We start from the raw sequence: 21,868 nt of genomic DNA, 5'->3' as shown, positions 1-21,868 counted from the left end.
CCATCGTGAAAATAAGGCGTTGGGGACCGGGGAAGCGAAAATCCTGGAGGAGGTGGAGGGCGTGGGTGGTGTCCCGAACGTAGGTGGGGAGTTCTTGGACTAAAGGGGACAGAACCGTGTCCAGGTATGCGGAGATGAGTTCGGTGGGGCAGGAGCAGGCTGAGACAATGGGTCAGCTCTACTTAGATTTATTGAGGACATCTGGCCAGCATAGGCGAGTTGGACTGACGGGTCTGTTTCCGTGCTGTACATATCTATGACTATGACTGACTCTAATTGCAGTTCCAGACTGGGATATTGCCAAAAGTTTGCAATGCCATGCTGCCATTCTGTAAGTGATAGTCCAAAGGCAACAAAAGATTTCATATTTCACTTAAAACTCTCTAATGTCTCTCCTAATAGCAATTTGGGATCAATGCCATTTACCTTCCCCAACTCTAAATGCCACATAAGCACAGAGCAGAAACTATCTCTGCTCTCAACAGGTAACCGTTTTACTCAGCTTAATGGGAGTAATTTATGCAATAAACTATAATTCCAGACTTCTATAACAAAGGTGAGCTGAAAAAGCATCCACTCTTCCTGGTTAATTTCAGCAACAACTTTAAAAGCAAATCTTACCAATTTTTCTTTTGATGTACCAGAGGAAGTATCTTATCCAGATGCATATCAGTTTGGTATGGCAACTGCACTGCCTAAGACCACAGGAAATTACAGAAAATTGGACTGGGCTGTGCGCACATCATGAAAACCAGATTTCCTTCCACTGACTCTGCCTATACTTTGATGGCTCAGGAAAGCAACCAATGTAATCAAAAGCCCTCCCATGGCAGTTACATGCTCTTCCACCCTTGTTCATCGAGCAGAAGATACAAAAGTTTCAAAAGACTGTGCCACCAGATTCAAGAACAGCTTTTGCCCCTGCTGCTATCAGACCTCTCATATTTTAGAGGTGATCTTTCCCTGCACCTTCTCTGTAGATGTAACACTATATTCTGCGCTCTGGTCTATTACCTTGGAGTACTTATGTAAGGTATATTTGTCTGGATAGCATGCAAAACAATATGTTTCACTGTATCTCAGAACATGTGACAACAATAAATCAAATCAGGAGGCACATAACCAAAATGCCTTCAATCTACCTTAGAGTTTCTTTCGATCTGTCCTCAAACCTTGAAATTCTTTCATGAAACTATTGTTATAAAATAATGCAATATTATTCAAACAATTTTGATATATTTATATGAAATTGGATTTCAAAAGTGGATCCCTATCTAAAGTACAGAGAGGAGGTAGTACAATCTAGGTATTACAATTATCTCAGACTTGACCTCTGCATAAACATAACACATTCAAACCGCGTCATGAACTCTGTATTATAATTTATCTATAATTCAGATAATTTACAAAGATTTGTGCGAAGATTTGTAGCTCGGGTGCTCGTTGTTGTGGTTCTGTTCGCCGAGCTGGAAGTTTTTGTTGCAAACGTTTCGTCCCTGGCTAGGCGACATCATCAGTGCTCTGGAGCCTCCTGCGAAGCACTTCTTTGATGTTTCTTCTGGTATTTATAGTGGTCCGTCCTTGACGCTTCCGGGTGTCAGTTTCAGCTGTCCGCTGTAGTGGTTGGTATATTGGGACTCATAACAGCACACAAACCAACAGCCACGCTCAGACAACAACTTACTAGAACAAAGGAGCCGATACCCAACATGAGCAAAACTAATGTAGTTTACAAAATACCACGCAAGGACTGCACAAAACACTATATAGGACAAACAGGAAGACAGCTAACAATCCGCATACATGAACATCAACTAGCCACGAAACGACACGACCAGCTATCCCTAGTAGCCACACACTCAGACAACAAGCAACATGAATTCGACTGGGAAAACACTACTATCATAGGGCAAGCCAGACAGAGAACAGCCAGGGAATTCCTAGAGGCATGGTATTCATCCACAAACTCCATCAACAAACACATCGACCTGGACCCAATATACCAACCACTACAGCGGACAGCTGAAACTGACACCCGGAAGCGGCAAGGACAGACCACTATAAATACCGGAAGAAACATCAAAGAAGCGCTTCGCAGGAGGCTCCAGAGCACTGATGATGTCGCCTAGCCATGGGACGAAACGTTTGCAACAAAAACTTCCAGCTCGGTGAACAGAACCACAACAATTTACAAAGATACAGTGGTTCAAAATTGACTGAATAAAATGCTACTTTTCTGTGCAAACATAAAAGCTTCACATAATAAGCCAAATACCTGACAACTTTCTGCTGGAATCCAATATACTATCAATGACTCAGTTAAATAATCAGTTACGTTTTTCTCTGCCTACATGTCTAAATGTACCAAATAACAAAGCTTTTGCATTTTAATAAGCATTATCTAATGAATTGCTCAAACACTTCCTCAGGTCCACATTTTTAAACATTTGGTTTGATGGTAATGAGAATTGTACCAAGATTTTCTATATCTTTGCTGTCAGAATAATAAACAGGCATTCAAACTATGAATTACCAAATCTGGAAATGAAGAAGCAACACAATCAAATGAATACATCTTAAGTATGGGAGAATTACATTTCCACGAAACTTTCTTGACAGTCTCAAATCATCCTCTCCTGCTCTGGCACACAGATTAACTTTTGATCTTAAGGAATAGCATTTTTCAGTTTCACTGAGTATTGCATACTAGCAAGGCTATTTGCTGCACACGTTCACTACTAATCAAGGGGGTAGAGAACCCCCAATTGTAGGTTAAAGTAAAGATATGTTAGTAGAGGTTAAAGAATGAGATCAGTCAGAGAACAGGTATGCAACACTGACATCTACCATTTGCAACAGTTTAAGATGATTCATGCAAGTAGATTTATGCTTACTGAAGAAACAAGTTAAACAAAGTTGTTGTCTAAAGTCAGGGCAATCAATCTACTATCTGCAAACAAGGATGACAGGACTGTTGATACTAAGTCATGGTAACACTGCACTGTAATTTAATGCCATTGCGTCTAGCAGACAGTTAAGAAACTTGACTGGAATCAGGTGTAGTTTTTTTTATTTTTGATAGAACTGAAAAATTTTATAGAGCTATACCAGTTCACTGAACTCAGCAAAAACAAGCACCATAATGTTGTAAAATGTCAGTAGATCAGGCAGCTATGGACAGAAATACAGTTAATATTTCAGGTCATCAGAACTATGATCCGCACTAATTATCTAATTAGTGCTAAGTGTATCTATCTAGAGCTTGAATTTGGGCATGCTTACTATTATTATGCACTCTCATAGAACAAGACATTAAAAAAAGAAAACCCAACAATCCAATGCTGTTGAGCAATGTTGCTGGAGAATTAATACCATTGCCAACTTGTTTCATTGCTCATGTGTAACTTTGAACGTTGAGAGTTAAAGATCCAGATCGCGATGTGAGGGCATTAACTGGACGGATAATTAAGTTTGATTGTTGAAGTGTTTCACAGTTGGATACTGGGTTGTGAATCAGATGCATTTCTGGAAGTTTGTTCACATCATATTTCTCAGCTTTTTGCAAGAGATAATGTAATTAATTTATACAATTTGGGTTACCTGTAGTTAAACACTCTTGTGTGCAGAAAAATACTCAATAACAGTTCATGTCCTTAGGATGGGGCAAGAGATTTGGAAAAGAAAACTATAATATTTTGTGCTCTAAGGTCCTACAATCATAAACAGAACTAAATAGCTATCTTATTATAAATAACATAGAGTGCACCTCCAAACAGATTCTTGGGTTACTGTTTCTTTTTAAAAATCTACTTGGCATCTTTCAGATGGCATACTGTCCAAAGACAGAACTTACTTTGATATGGATTGTCTATTTGTGTGTTAGGGATTCCCGCTTTTGCGGCCAGTACAGCTCCTGCTTTTGGTACCTTTTGGATCTTACTTGCTTTGATGTTACTTGGGAACTGTGCAATCAGGGAGAGGAGGGTCAATGCTGTCCTTGCCATGCTCAACTAAAATTGGTCAAACGCCTTTAAAGAAACCATTCCAGGAGACTTGGTCAATTATTCATCACTAGAACATTCCACTTCTCCTCACTCTGTTGCCATTCCCATATTTATTATATCTGTAAAATCTCACAGGGCCATTATATCCATCCAAATGAAATTACCCACTCGATTTGAACTGCTCAAATCAATCTTATCCCATCAACTTTCCATTAGACTGATGAATTATTCTTTTTCCTCTCGATTCACCCAAAAAATCTATGGAAAAGAACATGAGCCAAACTCAGTAAAACTTCCAACACACTGATGCTGTGAGCCAAAGCTTGAACAACGGAGCAGTGGGATGTGGAAACAAACTTATCTGGAGAACGAATTTGACCAGTATCTAAGCTGGCACTTTCTTTAGTTTGTGAAAGGGAAACTTTAACATCCTCCAGAATGTAACAAAACATCTTTCACTGCATTTCAAAGGATTGTTCATGTGTGTTCATGACTATCTAGCACAAAGTGTGTTAGTGTGAATTCCTGAAAATGTCCACATCAGAATGTGAACATGCAAACAGCCAATCAAACATGCTGCATTATTATGCAAAATAGCAGAGATTAATAACTCTTAATAAGTACATCTCTGGTACTTTTGAACTTGATAGCATCATATTCAATTTGAGTAAAGCATTTCAAAGTTGTGGAAAGCCTTAAGGTTGTTTTCAGTAAAGGAATTACCTTCAGTACAACAAGTATGCCACCTAGTGCTGTAGAGAGATAATTCTTGGAAAATTGACAATTTATAAAAAAAAAATGAACTATAACGCTTGCAATGTTTTATTCATGTTGCAGAACAATTCAAATAGAACTACAGGAAGATTCAATGGATTCTACCATTTTGAAACATTTTCCATCAGAAACGGAATGTATGTAAAACATCCAACAATGCAAGATGAAAGGATAAAAGATAAATTTGCCATCATTCTATGTGGCTACTCTCTCATTAGAGACATGACAGAAGGTGATTGGAATGGAGGGTCCTTCACGTAACCTTAGTCCTTCAGTGTGGAAACTGAATCAATGATGTTAATATCACGCGCATTGCAAATCAGGTCTCCAGCCAACTTAGCTAAGTGACCCCCCCACACCCAATCACATATGGGTAGGCATACTATTAAGTGTTTTAAATGACAGAAGTCATATTAAGTGCATACTAGCATCCAGGGGTGGAAAAAAGGATTTAAAAACTTTCAAATAAAATGCTGGAAAGCTTAACCAAATCATCTTTTGGGGAATTTATTATATAAAACTTTGCGTAGAAGAATTAAGGTAGGAGTGCATTTCCTGCATAAACATACTCTGGCTCTATTTCCCTCTCACCTGAAATATTTTAATTATGGTGCAACATCCCCTCAACTTTTTTTTTGTACAAGTTATTTGTTAAGTTGAAGTTGTTTGGTTGGTTTGCTGAGCTGGTTGATTTTCATGCAAAGATTTCATCTCCCTTCTTGGTGACATCTTCAGTGCTGTGTAGCCTCTGGATGAAGTGCTGTCATTGTGAGGGAGACAAAACATTTGCAAGAAAATCAACCAGCTCAGTGAACTGATCAACAACTTCAACCCAAGCTCTAGACCTTCACTAAAACTTTATTTGTTAAATGCGTGGTCTCTTTAATTTGATTTTGGTTGGCTGGTGTAAAAACACAAGTGTAGCAACGTGGATACTGCCTGTATGGTTACTGCACTGTTTACAGAAAACAATGCTGCCCAAGCTATAATTAAATTCAATGGCCAACATGCTGCCCATGTACATCCAGCAGCTTTCAGATAAATGTTTTTGGTTGGGGGATGGCAGGGGAAGAGACAAAGACAGAGAGAGAGTACACAACAACATGCTATGCAAAAAACATTGGAAACTTTTTTTGGGGGGAATCCACACTCAGAATTCCTACTCTTTAAGATCCCATGATGGAGGTGTTTTTTTAACACATAAAACCTCATTATAGTGATCATTCAATACATCTTTGAGTTTAACTCAGGTTAACATTTCCCTTCAGATTCCTGAAACTCATCTGTGGAAGAAACAGCATTCCGTATTCGCTGAATCGTTTTCCATGGTTTCAGTTACCTGCGGTTTCTCGTGGCCTGAACATATTATAGGGAACATTCCAGGGACCAGGATGCTGCTGGGACGGTATGTTTCCCATTTAAACAAATGGGTTTGTTCCTATCCGAGGTTTCAGGCTTCCGCGATAGGTCCTGGAAAATATCCCCCATGGATACAGGGGGACCTCTGTACAAGACATCAACTCTGGGGATTAAATCAATCTCAGAAAGATGCGAAACATTCAGAGCTAGGAGAAAGTGAGGACAATAGAAGGGGTTCCATCAAAATATTTTTTGCCAAGTTATCTTTATACATCTTCAGAGATTGTTCTTTCAGGACGATCACAATTGTTGCTGCCTTAGAATAAGTGCCAAAATAACCAGCAACAGCATAGCAGCATATTGACCACAGACATGAGCTTCTCTGAAGAAGCTTGATAAACCTAGTAACTATAGGTTGAATTTCCTCCCCAAGAGGACTGTATGAATTGAGAAATTTTCCATCTTGCCACACTAATCTTGGAAGAAAGTGCCCCATTAGAAACAATTTCTGCTCCAAGGCTGTAGCTTTGAGATGAATTTGGACTGGTCACCAATGGATGCAAATTGAAACCAGCCATTAGCAACACTGATTGTTGAGACAGGCTTTTTAAAAGATGCATGTTGGTTATCTGAGAACTCGTCCAAGATTTTTCTTGAATTTTAGGCAGTCTAACACTCACATTACATCACTCTCATCCATTCCCAACTCATGTCAACCCATGTCACGTTACAGTCTCTATGGTTGAGCAAAAAGAGTGTCTATATGATCTCTGCACTCGGCTTCACATGGCCCCCTTCTGTGTTTGGACTTCCCTTACGTATGAATCATACCCCACCAAATTTCCCCTCACTGCAAAAATTCATATATCAGAAGGAGGGCAGAACACCTGAATCTGGATCCACAAAGTTTTCACCACTCTTAAAATTTACACCTATGTGCTATCAATAATTGGTCAATATCATCAGCATCTCAATTCTTTTGTCACCAGATCTTTGCAGAGTTTTCATACAAACATGTCCAGGATCTCTCAGTCAGCCACTCAAATACATAATGCGACTGATGTCTTGTTTGTAAGGACTCAAAATAATGCCAAATTTGCTAATTATGTCAAAGGCCATAGGTCTGTGGCTCTAGCTGGCTTCCCTAAGGTGAAAGGCACCACTGACTGCACATTCATAGCAACCAAACAACTAGGAATATTTGTCAACTGTAAAGGCTTCCTCTTCGACAATAACGTAACTGCATACAACCACAAAAAGATCTTTTTGCAGGTGTGCAGAAACTTCAGAGTCAGATACAACGACACTTTCGCCTGCAACTCATACTTTGCCCCTGGAGCTGAGATTAAAGTCATACAGACTCGCGCCACTGTCGATGCTAATAATTGGTCAGGAAAGCCAGAAGTCATGATAATGAGATGGGGAGATAAAAACCCACTTACCTGCATATAGCACTTACTTCCAATTTTCCCATATATTATTAAAACACCCTACATCCAGGGCAAAAATTGGCTAAGGTTACCATGAAGAAATCTCCTCAGCCTCTTAACTGAGGCATGGTAACCATCAGTTAAATCACTAGTCATCTCTCTCTCTAATGGGAGATCATCCCAATGGTATGGTAAGACTAAGATGACTTTATATTTAATACCAGTAAGAAGCTACTTCAAACACCATGCTTCACTAACCAAAAACAAAAGAAAAACTTAGCAACAAAATACTGCGCTCAGAATTTCTGACATAAATTTATAGAAGAACACACTTCACCAGCTGACACATAGCCCCTCCTGTTTTTCTTTTAAAAGTACATTATGTTCCCTGGTTTGCATACACCCTGTTAAACCCATGTGATAGTCACGTTAGAGCTAGAGTTTAGTGCTTACTTAAATCAAACCACCCAATCTCAGAACTGCCAGGTGATGCAACTATTACTTTGATGATATTTATAAATGAAGTGTTGAAATAAAGAGAAGTGATGCCACACTTGTTCCTCTTCAGAATTCCACTGCAAGCCTAATACACTTCGCTGGAAAGGACAGCTAGCAACTGTTCTATGCAACTAAACAACTCAAGGTCAAAATATGCCACAGTGCTTTCAGTCACAGGCTTCTTCAGAATAGCTGATTACGTATAACTTACCAGCCATTCTCCTCTGATTAGCAATGACATTTTATGCATCCAGTATAATTTCATATCACAACTATTTTCTCGACCATAAAATTTATTTGATATCAGGTGAACATATTCTTTCAAAATTAAATGATGACATTTAACTGTTATAATAACATAAAAATCTCACCAAATACGTAAAGTTTTGTGACCAATCATTTATTCTTACCACTCTAGTCATTTCTCTCTGACTGTTTGCTTATTAAGTTGATTATATGCAGAATCTTCAAATTCTGATGGAAGTTTAATGTTGAAATGGTGGCTCAGTGGTTAGCACTGCTGCCTCACAGCACCTGGGTCCGATTGTCTCAGTGAGAGTTTGCGCATTGTCCCAATGTCTATGTGGGTTTCCTCCAGGGGTTCTGGTTTCCTCCCACAGTGCAAAGATTAGGTGGAATGGCAGTGTTAATTTGCCCACAGGGTCCAGGGATGTGCAGATAGGTAGATTAACCTTGACAAATCAGGGCTGTAAGGTAGGTTTTGGTGGGATGCTCTTCAGAAGGTCAGTGTGAACTCGATGGGCTGAATGGCCCCTGCCTACATTGGAGGGATTCTATGGTTCTATTCTATGCAACCTCTCAAAAGATGCTGCAAGATCCCTGATGAGAGTTTTCAGCATGCTTTTGGTTTCATTTCAGATTTCCAGCAACAATAGTATTTAGAGACTTTGCTACTCTTCTCCCATTTACAAGGCACAAGTCAAGAATGTGATGGAAAACTCTCCATCTGCTTCGATGATTGTGCTGTTAACAATACTTAAGGACCTCAAATTATCCAGAAAAAAGCAGCTCATTTGATTTAGTATCCCATTCATCACCTTAACCATTCACACCCTCCACCACTAACACACAGTGACAGCAATGTGTACAACTTGCAAGATGCACCAGTAACTTGCCAAGCCTGCTTCAAGTATCTTCCTATTTATTTTCTATGCCAGATAATCCACAATGCTTAGAATCTAGAGAAAAGCAAGTCTGTTCTGTATATTTGAAGACTAATCTCTTTCCACAGACAAAAACTGTCATGTGCTTGTACGTCTTACGATAGTGAAATTTAGATTCAATTCAAATGCATTACTGCTTACACAGCCATTTTAGTGGTAATATTAATTAAAACATATTGTTGACAAAACAAATGTCTGCATGTAAGTCAAGAAAAGAAAGCAGCATAATAAACTATTTAAACTTTAACTGCATGATATAAAACATGGAAGAAAATGTGGGAAAAGCTATTGAAACACCTATAATGGGCAGAAGTACATGAAAGTTTTGCCTAACACCACCTCCAGCCCATGTTTTCAAATATCAACACCAGGTTGAAATGAAAAAAAGCACAAAATAATTGCCTTTCTATTTTGTTTTACATACTTTCTAATACCTTCAAGTCAAAGTCTGAAATTTGAAAAATGGTTACTATCTGTCGAAGTTCATTGCAAATTATTGTTTATCCAGTTTTTGTTGTATAGATTTTTGTATGATTCAAATCAATGTCTTTGTTTTAATCCACCTGAAACAGAAATTTATACCTAGGAAAATTGATGGGTAAGAACCAAAAACACATTCTTTGTGTATCTAGGTTCGAGGCTTAACGGGCAAAGAACCCATTAAGGGAAAATGCTATGTCCTACAGAAATATGTTTAGAGAGAGTTAGAGGAAAGGTTAAGATATGTGAAGTGTGTATCTGTGAACACTTATAGATAGTGTCTATAAATGAGCTTTAATACCTGTATGAGAGGGACAAAGTCCATCTAAGGAGAATGGCAGAATATAATGGTTTAGAACAATTAATGAAGCAAAGCCACAGAACTGGTGGGTGGGCAAGTAGACACACCAGTGAATCTATGAAGTAAATAATATTGAAGCTGATTAAAAAATAAACAAACAAAAAACAAATGAAATCAGGCACGTGAGATGATATTAACAATATAGTACTGGGAGCAGAAATCAAATGACCAAAAACACTACCAGAGAACTAAATAACTGAGGCAAGGAATAAAATAAATGCTATTATGATCAAAAATTAAATAAGACTAAGGTCAAGAACAAAATTGATAATAACAGAACAACAGAATTAAAAATAATCTTGGAACTGGGAAACAGCAAATGTTTTTGGAGACATCAAATGAAGTAAATTGTGGTAGGCAAACCTGAACAACTCAAATCGCAGCAGTGCCTGTAGGTACTTAGAGATAGGCAGATAGACTTTACAAATTATGAAATGTAACCAATAAATCATAGCAGTTTCTATTGATTGGCAAGCAATATTTCACTGATTCTTGTGTGTAAAGAATGGAAAAAGTGTAATCATTATTTTAATAAGATAGGAATTTCATAAGATCAGGGTAATTTAGCTGGGAGATGAGGGTGTTTGTTAGAAATAGAACAAGGTGATTTTCAAGGTTTATTTGTTAACCATTTGTACTATAAAAAGTGTCTTTATTTGTACTTGTTTAACTATTAAACAAACATTTGTTTTAATGCTTAAATAAAAGCACAAGACAATAACTTACTGCATATTGGGATGCAATTCAGTTGAAATATAAACTGAACATGGTAGAGATGGCAACATTCACTAACCTCTCTGGAAGTAGGCACACAAATTGCGGTAAGACCATTTACAGCATTGCAGACAGTGTAACAAATCAGTGCAGCTTATAGTTTTAAATTATTGTTGCATGAAGCTACTGCTAGTCATTGGTTACACCATCATCAGGGATCTAACCTTTCAAGTGAATAGCACCACCTAAAGTCTGGAAAAAATGGTGGGAGTTTTAGAAAAAGTGAATATAGGCTGCAATACTTTGAACAGTTGGACAAAAGACAGAATACATCAAAATTCTTGGACAATGTACTAGAGGTCTTGGAGTAAGGTGGAGTACATAGAACATAGCACAGTACAGGCCCTTCAACCCTCGATGTTGTGCCGGCCTTTTATCCTACTCTAAGATCAGACTAACCTACATACCTTTCATTGTCTTCTTTGTGCCTACCCAAGAGTCACTTAAATGTCCTTAATGTATCTGACTCTACTACGACTGCCAACAGTTCATTCCACGCACCCAGCACACTCTGTGTAAAGAGTCTACCCTTGACATCTCCCCTAAACCTTCCTCCAACTACCTTAAAATTATTTCCACCATGGCAAAAAGGCTATCCACTATCTATGCCTCTCAACATCTTGTACACATCTATCAAGTCACCGGTCATCCTTCTTCACTCCAATGAGAAAAGCCTTAGATCTCTCAACCTTCCTTCGTGAGTCATGCCCTCCAGTCCAGGCAGCATCCTGGTAAATCTCCTCTGCATGCTCTCTAAAGCTTCCACATCTTTCCTATAATGAGGTGACCATAACCGAACACAATATTCCAAGTGTGGTCTAAACAGGACTCTCTATACAACTGCAGCATAACCTCACGGCTCTCAAAATCAATCCCCACTAATGAAAGCCAACACACCATACGCCTTCTTAACAACTCTCTCAACTTGGGGTGGCAACTTTGAGGGATCTATGAACATGGTTTCCAAGATCCCTCTGTTCCTCCTCACTGCCAAGAATCCTGCATTTAACCCTGCATTCTGCATTGAAATTCAACCTTCCAAAGTGAATGACTTCATACTTTTCCAGATTGAACTTTATCTGCCACTTATCAGCCCAGCTCTGCATCCTGTTAACGTCCCGTTGCAAACTACAATAACCCTCCATACTATCCACAACTCCACCAACCATTGTATCATCGACAAACTTACTAATCCACCGTTCCACTTCCTCATCCAAGTCATTTATAAAAATCACAAAAAGCAGATGTCCCAAAATCGATCGCTGCAGAACATCACTGGTCACCGAGCTCCAGGCTGAATACTTTCCATCTACTACCACCCTCGGTCTTCTCTGGGCCAGCCAATTCTGTACTCAGACAGCCAGATTTCCTTATATCCCATGCTGTCTTACTTTCAAAATTAGCTTACCATGGGTAACCTTATCAAATGCCTTGGTAACATTCACGTACACCACATCCACTGCTCTACCTTCATCAACATGTTTTGTTATAACCTCAAAGAATTCAATATGATTTGTGAGGAATGACCTGCCCCTCACAAAGCTATGTTGACTATTTCTAATCAAACTAAGATTTTCAAAGTAAATCATAAATCCTGTCTCTCAGGATCCTCTCCAACACTTTGCTCACCACTGACGCAAGACTGACTGGTCTGTAATTCCTAAGGTTATCCCTATTCCCTTTCTTGAACAGGGAACAACATTTACCACTCTCAAATCATCTGGCACCACTCCAGTGGATTGTGAGGGCGCAAAGATCATCGCCAAAGGTGCAGAAATCTTTTCCCTTGCTTACTGTAAGGGTCTATCCTGCCTGGTCCAGGGGATTTATCTACACTTAAGTTTTATTAAAATTTTCATCACATACTCCTTCCTAACATCAAGCTGTTCTAGCATATCAGTCAGTTTCACGCTGTCCACAGAAACTTAAAGGTCCCTCTCAGTAGTAAATACTGAAGCAAAGTATTAATTAAGGATCTCCCCTTCCTCCTCCAACTCCACGTGCAATTTTCATTCAATATTCCTGATCACCCCTACCCTCATACTGGCCATCCTCTTGTTCCTCACATAAGTGTGGAATGCCTTAGGGGTTTCCTTAATCCAACCCGCTGAAACTTTTTCATACCCCCTTCTAGCTCTCTTAGGTCCATTGTTCAGTTCATTCCTAGCTACCTTATAACTGTCTAAAGCCCTGTCTGGTCCTTGTTCCCTCAACCTTAAGTAAGCTTCCTTCTTCCTCTTGATGAGATGTTCCACGTCCCTTGTTACCCAAGGTTCTTTCAACCTACCATCTCTTCCTTGCCTCAGTGATCTAGTTTAAACCCTCCCAAAGCACTCTAGCAAACCTCCTACATAGGATATTGGTGCCCCTCCTTGTTCAGGTCCCACCTCTCAAGCACTATCAGCTTTCTAAACAACCTCCTAACTTCAATCATGCATTTCCCTGAGAACATCTGTTCCCAATTTAGGCACCCCACTTCCAACCTAATAGCATTGTAATTTCCCCTCCCCCAATTAAATACTTACCTTAAATAGTCCACCTACCTACATATTGTGTCACAAACCCTTCCTGGATGCACCTGACAAAACTGCTCCATCCAAACTATTTGAACTAAGCAAATTACAATCAATATTATGGAAGTTAAAGTCATCTGTGACAACAACCTGGTTACTTCTGCAGCTTTTCAAAATCTGCCTCCCAATCTGCTGCTATTGGGGAACCTGTAGAAAACTCCCAATAAAGTGACTGCTCCTTTCCTGTTTCTAACTTCCATCCATAGTGACTATAGACAAACCCTCCTTGATCATCTCCCTTTCTGCAGCTGTGATACTATCCCTGATTAGCAATGCCACTCCTCCACCTCTTTTACTCCCACCCCATGTGCACCCTGGACTCCATATGTTGTGTCATCCCGTCCCATCCCCGCCTCCAGCCCCAAGTCGAAGCAAAACACTCAGAGACGCAGTATAGCTTTAGCTCCTTCATCTTTTTTCCGGGCCCTGGAGGGAAAGAGAACGACTGTCCATGTGCACAGAGACACGAGTCCATGGTCTTATCTGGAACAACAGCCTCCCAATGAACCATACTGTCACTTTACAGGGAGGAGCACCTAAACAAGGAAACACACCAATTGGGCAACAGTTACAATCAGAGAGCATCACTAGCAAAGACCAAGCCATCTGTTGTTACGTAATGAATAACTGGCTTCATATAATGAATACTTTTCACCTTGTTAAACTGACCTCATACTGAATGCTTCCAACGTTGCCAAATGGCTCTACATAATAACTGTCCCTCCATGCTGTTAACCCATCACCCTTGTCTCCAGCACCCCACTCTTACCTGATCAGAGTCATGCTCAGCTAAACCTCTTGCTTCACAAAGCTCAGAATGTAACTCTTTCACCACCTGCGCTCAGCTGAATCTCTCGTTTCACAAAACTCAGAACCCAACCCCTCCCTGCCTACGCACACCCCACACACATTCTCACATATATGAGCAGCAATGTTGTGCCTAAACATGGGTACTCTGCAGTCGGATTTAGTCCCCTTTCATTTACAGGGCCAGTAATAAGATTTTTGTCACCAACTTTCATTTAAGAAAACCCTTCTGGTACATCTAAATTTAGCATTTCAAACCTAGATAGCGGCAAAGTAAAGCCAGACCCAGTTTAACAGCTGGTGCCTAAAGCAATAATATAAACACTAATTTTATCACCTATATCTCTGGAGCTGATCTGGATTAAGGAACTCTCAGGGCATAGGTTAGGACACATTTGTGCAATTATTAAACGTTTAAAAAATAAAAAGTAGCTCCTGCAAAAGAGGCTGGAATGTACTTCCTGGATGTTTCTCATCCAGACCTTTCAGACTGCTCTACAGAGTAATCATTAACTTTTATGTACACAAGTCCCTCACTGAAAATAAAGCAACTGCCACACTGCTTTGCATAGCCTACCATACTTTACAGATTACAGGTTGAAATATTTTCATTTAACATGCCCAAACATGTTGATCTCAGTGATTAATAGTCTATACAAGTTATGTATAATGTGTTCTCTGATCAGCCCCCCTTTCCCTGCACTGGAAGGAATTGAGCCTTTCACACAGTTACTACAAAGACTATTTCTGTTCCTTACGGTGACCCAGCATATTACATTGAATACGTCACTTGAACATTTGTTTACTTTTCAGGTGCACATTTTTAAAAAATCATAAGATAAAGAAGTTTCCATCGAAACTGAGTTACCAAAGAACAGATGTTCTAAACTAATCAAACGAGACAATCAATCAGCAAAGAGCCAATGATAATTTAGTTTTATCTGTGTAAAAATAATTGGTGCAAACTTTCTAAATTTGCAGTTGATTACAAAACTTCATATTGTGAGTAATACATACTGGTGTGATCATACTTCTCTCATTTCTTTTGTTTCTGAGGAAGTTGTGGGAAGTCCCAAGTCATGCTTCTGGGGATGAGGAGTAAGGTGCTTGCCTCACTTTTACTTGATTTAATGCCAATACTCACAGTAAATTGCCTTTTCTGATAATGACCAATTTACGATTTAAACTGTAGTACAGATGTACCTTCTGTCATGTGAACTTGTCACCATCCTCCATCCCAAATATCAACTTTTTCCAAGTAAGATCATCTACCTATTCAGCCTAGAGAGGAAATCTTTTTGGCACTGAAAGTTGCCAAGACATCCTCAGAGTGATGTGAAATGAGCATTATTTACTCCTCTCTTTGTAGGCAGTGTAATGTTAAAACCAAGGACCACAACCCCCATTTTATTAAGGTTTTAGAGGGAAGAACCACGCTTGTATATACAAGGGCTCATCTGTACATTCCCCTCTAACTGTCGCACAAACAAGTGGATCCAAACTGAAATGCTTCTCCAATAATCAATAGTACTGACTGCTATACATGTGCACCAAAACAGAGTATATCCCTTAGAAAAAGTGATTTTACATTTCGTTGGCCAAGTATATCAAACAAAACAAATTTTAATCAACCAGAATTATACAAAACAAATATACTCATGTGTTGTTGATCTGGCTTGTGTTTAGCCGACCAAGGTTAAAAACATTCCTCCAATTGTTAATCTTGTCTAAGGCTGTAAATGAAATGATAAAGAGAGATAGTTAGAAGGAAAAACTACAAAATGAAAAACAAAAAAAAATGGCAGAAATGCAAGAAAAATTTGCTTTTGCAATTCAGTTGTATTACGTAAAATTAGTAGACACTTGTAAGTCATATCACCATAGTCTTACCAAACCTGCTCTTTCATTAGAGAGAAATGACTGGTGGTGCTTTAACCCAAAGATTACCACATCTCAGGCAAAGAAAGAGGTTGAGAACAACAGTCCTTCATGACAAGTTCAGTCAATACAGGAAATAACTCCACAATGTTCAAACTACCTGTCTAGCCAACTCAGTGGCATTTGCATACAAACATAACAGTTTCATCTTAAGACAAGGATCACACACTATAGTTATGTGATCAGCTCCAAATCAATATGCAAAATTTTATATTGACACACCCATGAAACAGCTGACAACTTTCTTGTGACACATTGGTTCCAGAGTGCTTAAAAGCCAAGCTGTATGCAATCTTTTCCATGACATCTACTCAAAATAAGCTGTGTTTGTACTGCAGAGGCAATATTATGAAACTGAGCTGTTGCTGTTGAGTCTCATAAAATGCACCTGCATCTGTGCATTAAAATTAATGATTGAAAATTTTGGGGACAAGGACAACATCTCCAAAAGGTGTTCCTGACAGGTTAGCCGCTACGCTGGCAGGGTAATTTTCTAAATGTATTCCTTGGTTAATTAATTCCAGTAGTACGATAGTTAGCATGAATCAGCTTTTTAAGCATTACAAAAGTAACAATATCAAACAGTATCACACAAATAATGTCATTCATCCCAGTTTGTTCATATTGCCATCTATAAAATTTGCATGTCTGCTTCAAATCCATGTTGATATACAAATCTCAGTAATCACATAAGCATATATTTTGGATATCCCAAAAGAACCTTAACGCAGGCAAGAAGCAAAGTCTGAGCAAGACTGATACATCCACAGCTAGAATAACCATCTGGCTTGTGGTCAGAGGCAAGATCAAGAGGTAGCAGCCACAGATACAAACAGTAAAGATACAAGGTGATAGTTATAGTCATGTTTAGGTCATCATGGGAAGCTGGTGACTATTTCTTACTGTACAAGCTGAGGCAAGATTGGAAAAGGGGTGCAGGCAAAGCCTGAGGAAATTGCAAAGTGGACTGAAACCCTGAAAGGGTACACTGTTTGGTGTTGTGTTGTTCATTCAGGCTGACATGCTGTCCAAAATAATTTCACTGGTGGTACATCTGGGACGTGCCACTGATTCATGTAATGAGAAATCTGCCCATATACATTCTGCAAGTTACAACAATCTGCTGGAAAGCACCTAAGGATGCATTCTGAAGAATCAGTGGGGTGCTGGGGAATAAAGATAAGACTGGGTGTACATCAATCCATGTGAGATCTGAGACTGGTATACATGCTGGCACAAGCAACCAGTCAAAGGTGAGCAAGCTTTGGAGCCTTTTGTAGCAAGATTCTGATCCCAGGCTGGCACACGTCAGAGACTGGGAACCCTATCTCCAAAGGAAGATCACCTGGGATCAGGAGCTCATATCCTTGGTAAGTTGAATGTAGCAGTGATTTGCCCCAATGAATAGGGCAGGGAGGGGATAGAAAATCTAGACCATTGTATCTGGAGTAGAAAACAAAGGAATGCTTTGGTCTTTGCTATTCTTGTTTTCTTCTACAATTAGGCTACCATTTTAAACGTCACATCAACTGACCATATCGTAATCAAGGGGAAAATAGATAATAGCTCTGTAAGGAATAAACAGGCAGCATATAACGTTGCGTGCTTCATCAGTGAGTAACTAACTAAAATTTATTTATGAGAGGAGCGTTCCGCAGTAAAGCTCCAGACATGATATGCTCCATGACAAGCTGTAATTACAGTCAGTAGCTGCTATGTTTACAACCCGCTTTGTCCATGTGAATGAGGGGGAAAGGCATCCGCGGATGTGCCGTGAGGATTTGGTTTATATCCTGCGGCACTATCTTCATCACTAAAGCTGCTTTAGTTACAGAAGGAGGTCACGGAGACTCAGCCCAGGGACTAACCGGGCAGGCCGCGGGCGGGCAATAATCCCTGACCATCACCCCCGCTCTCGAATGGAGACACTGACCCAGAGTTCGGGGCTCACGGCCTCTCTCCCCGGGGCTGGGGGGGTCAGGGTTCGGGGCCTGTCTCTCCCCGGGGCTAGGGGTCAGGGTTCGGGGCCTGTCTCTCCCCGGGGCTGGGGGTCAGGGTTCGGGGCCTGTCTCTCCCCGGGGCTGGGGGGGTCAGGGTTCGGGGCCTGTCTCTCCCCGGGGCTGGGGGGGTCAGGGTTCGGGGCCTGTCTCTCCCCGGGGCTGGGGGGGTCAGGGTTCGGGGCCTGTCTCTCCCCGGGGCTGGGGGGGTCAGGGTTCGGGGCCTGTCTCTCCCCGGGGCTGGGGGGGTCAGGGTTCGGGGCCTGTCTCTCCCCGGGGCTGGGGGGGTCAGGGTTCGGGGCCTGTCTCTCCCCGGGGCTGGGGGGGTCAGGGTTCGGGGCCTGTCTCTCCCCGGGGCTGGGGGGGTCAGGGTTCGGGGCCTGTCTCTCCCCGGGGCTGGGGGGGTCAGGGTTCGGGGCCTGTCTCTCCCCGGGGCTGGGGGGGTCAGGGTTCGGGGCCTGTCTCTCCCCGGGGCTGGGGGGGTCAGGGTTCGGGGCCTGTCTCTCCCCGGGGCTGGGGGGGTCAGGGTTCGGGGCCTGTCTCTCCCCGGGGCTGGGGGGGTCAGGGTTCGGGGCCTGTCTCTCCCCGGGGCTGGGGGGGTCAGGGTTCGGGGCCTGTCTCTCCCCGGGGCTGGGGGGGTCAGGGTTCGGGGCCTGTCTCTCCCCGGGGCTGGGGGGGTCAGGGTTCGGGGCCTGTCTCTCCCCGGGGCTGGGGGTCAGGGTTCGGGGCCTGTCTCTCCCCGGGGCTGGGGGTTCGGGGCCTGTCTCTCCCCGGGGCTGGGGGTTCGGGGCCTGTCTCTCCCCGGGGCTGGGGGGGGTCAGGGTTTGGGGCTGGGGGGGTCAGGGTCAGGGTCAGGGTCAGGGTCAGGGTCAGGGTCAGGGTCAGGGGCCTCTCCCCCTCCCCCCGTGTCTATCTGCACCAAGCCGCTCGGTGCGAGAGCCCGGGATCACTTACCCTGCAGGATCTCCTCCTGGTTACTGTGCCGTTCGCTCATGGTTCTGGAAAGTTCCCTCCAGCTCCGGCTCCGGTCGATGTAAACAAACTGATCCCCGATCCTAGGGCCAGCGGCGGCCAATCAGCATCGAGCGGAAGGAGCTGCTTGAAGTCGCGCTACGCACTTCCGGGGAACACCATGTGGGGGCGGGGCGGGAGGAGATAGAGAGATTCTGTATATGGACATGGGGATATGGGGACAGGGGGACAGGAGACAGGAGACAGAGGGTTGGGGGGAATATGGGGACAGAGGGTGGAGGGGGGATATGGGGGTGGGGTGGCGATATGGAGACGGGGTGGGGGAGAATATGGGGTTGGGGGTGGGGGGAATCAGGGGTTAGGGGTGGAATGGATACAGAGGGAAGGATATAAGGGTACATAGAGGAATGTAATGGAGACGGGGGGGCATAGGGGTACAGACTTGGATGTGAATACTGTGGGATATAATGGGTACAGGAGGAATATGATGGCTATAGGAGGAAATGGAAACAGGAATATAATGGATAAGAAAGGGAATCTGGATACAGGTGGTTATGGATACAGCAGGATATAATGGTTACAGCAGTGGGGGGTGGATCTTGGCACAGAGGAATATAATGAATTACAGAGCGTATAGGGGTACAGAGATGAATATATTGGATACAGAGGGAGATATATCGAGACACAGGGATATAGGGGTTTGGATGGTATTTAGGGGTACAGAGGGGGATATAATGGAGATAAAGGGGGATATAGGGATTCATAAAGGGCTATAGATACACTATGGGTTATGGGGAGATATGGATACATGGAAGGATATGATGGATAAAGAGGGAATATAGAGAGCACAGAGGGGAAATATAGAGGCACTGAGGGTTACAATGAGGATATAGGCTACAGAGACCCTGTAATGGGGCACAGAGGGAGGAGCCATTTGGTGGGGCAGAGGGAGAGGCCACAAAGGTCATGGCTGCTTTAGAGGGCCTAGAGGGGACTATATGAAAGAGGAGAACTGTGGTGGAACAGTGTAAAGGGCTATAATGAGTGCAGAGAGACAAAGTGGCGGTGCTTTAGGGAACACAAAGGGAAGGGGTTGTAGTGTGGTGGCAGAGAAGGAGGTGTCTACACGGGAAGGGGTAAATGGAGTCATGGACTACAGGGAGAGGGGCTCAGATTGGAGTGGCTACAGGGAGAGAAACTTAAAGACCAGGGGCTTTAGGAAGGAGGCTACAGAGGAGGGACTTAAGGGACACCCAGAGACTGGACTTCAGGATGGTAAGGTCCGGGGTGGGGGGCTCAGAAAAAGGGGAGGGGCCCACAGAGGCAGAGCTGTATGAGGAGAGGGTTGTTTAAGGTGATTCCGTCTGAATGAATGCGGATTAGCACCGGCCCAACTGATGAAAACTGCACTGTTCTGAAAGGCCATTCTCTATAATCCTCAACTGTCTTGCCTTAACCCAGTGTGTGATAATATAAAATCATGATCCACTGCAAATGAAAACAAAATGAAATAAGAACTTTCTCAAGGAAACAAAATAAACTGAACCAGAGGAGGTAAAATAATCTCTGTGAATGTAGAAATAAGGTCAAGGCAAAACTCTCTTTCACCCTATGTGTGCAAGGCACAAGTCCTAAATTCATATTCTTGAGCTTGCAAAAATGAAACAGTACCTGTACATACCTCTGCTTTCCTTCATTTCCACTAAATGGCCATTGTTACCACTAGATGGGGCAGTTGCAGTAATATTTTATATATTTTTTATTCACTCTGAATATGAACAAGTACTGAGGGAAATTAGAAAATGGCCAACAATATTTTCATAGTTCTTTAACCTTGGCTCTATAGAAAAATAGCTAACTATTGTTAAGATTAATTGAAAAGCAGGATATTGCAGATTTTGCATGGCAATCTGAAAGAAAAATAGAAAATGCTGGAAGTACTCAGCAGACAACATCTGTGGAGAGAATGTTAATATTTCAGGTAAATGACCTTTCATCAGAATATCTTAAAGTTACACTGAAACATAATGTGGTTAGTCCTTATTTTGAGTCTTTAAAGATTTGACGCAGCACCTCTATATTGGAAACAACATTTTTGTTGTGTTCATTTCAGACTGGACAAAAGGTGTATCTTTAAGACTGTTACATGATATCATGACAGGTTACTTTCTGAAATAAAGCGCCCACCTTCAGCCATGCTCCTAGTTTGATCGATTCCATGTCATGTGTTCAGTTAATGAGTTAATTTTTTATTATACAGTAACATCAGTGCACACAGTACAGATTATGTGTAAATCTGTGATACAATAGCAATGTAAATAGTATTGTTTGCCAACTTGAAGGCATTTGCCTCAACAAGAATTCAGGTTTTGAGTATTCGCTTAAAAACAGGAGGCCACAGCTGATCCGATTTAAAATACAGAAACTTTGCAAATGTAAAGACAACTAACAAAGCAATCCTAGAAACAAGATACAAAAACCCACAGAACATATTATTTTCTATATTAATAAGGCCTTTTCTGTGTCCAGACAGCAGTCAATTATGCAAAGTTGTTTTTTGGGAACTGCATAATAACAAAATAAAACACACATGATGTTACTACTCTTTTTTTTTGTAATGAATATCAATTTTGGAATTAATGAATGAAAAGTCTTCTCGGACATTTTCAACCTCTCCCTGCAGCAGTCCACTTTCCCTGCCTGTTTCAAGGGGGCCT

At 41.6% G+C, this 21,868-nt stretch overlaps 1 protein-coding gene across 1 annotated transcript in view; it reads right to left on the bottom strand.

Annotated features, from left to right (window-relative positions):
- bnip3 (BCL2 interacting protein 3) overlaps positions 1 to 19,260 on the bottom strand; it is a 34,655-nt gene extending 15,395 nt beyond the window's left edge. Inside the window, exon 1 of the mRNA XM_060841947.1 lies at positions 19,134 to 19,260. Within this exon, the coding sequence (XP_060697930.1) occupies positions 19,134 to 19,173 (40 nt within the window). The 5' untranslated portion in view covers positions 19,174 to 19,260. The remainder of the gene's footprint in view (positions 1 to 19,133) is intronic.
- Between the last annotated feature and the right edge of the window lie 2,608 nt (positions 19,261 to 21,868).

Source organism: Hemiscyllium ocellatum, chromosome 22, assembly GCF_020745735.1.
Source record: "Hemiscyllium ocellatum isolate sHemOce1 chromosome 22, sHemOce1.pat.X.cur, whole genome shotgun sequence".
NCBI classification, from domain to species: Eukaryota; Metazoa; Chordata; class Chondrichthyes; order Orectolobiformes; family Hemiscylliidae; genus Hemiscyllium; species Hemiscyllium ocellatum.
This window is presented reverse-complemented; position numbering and strand designations above follow the sequence as displayed.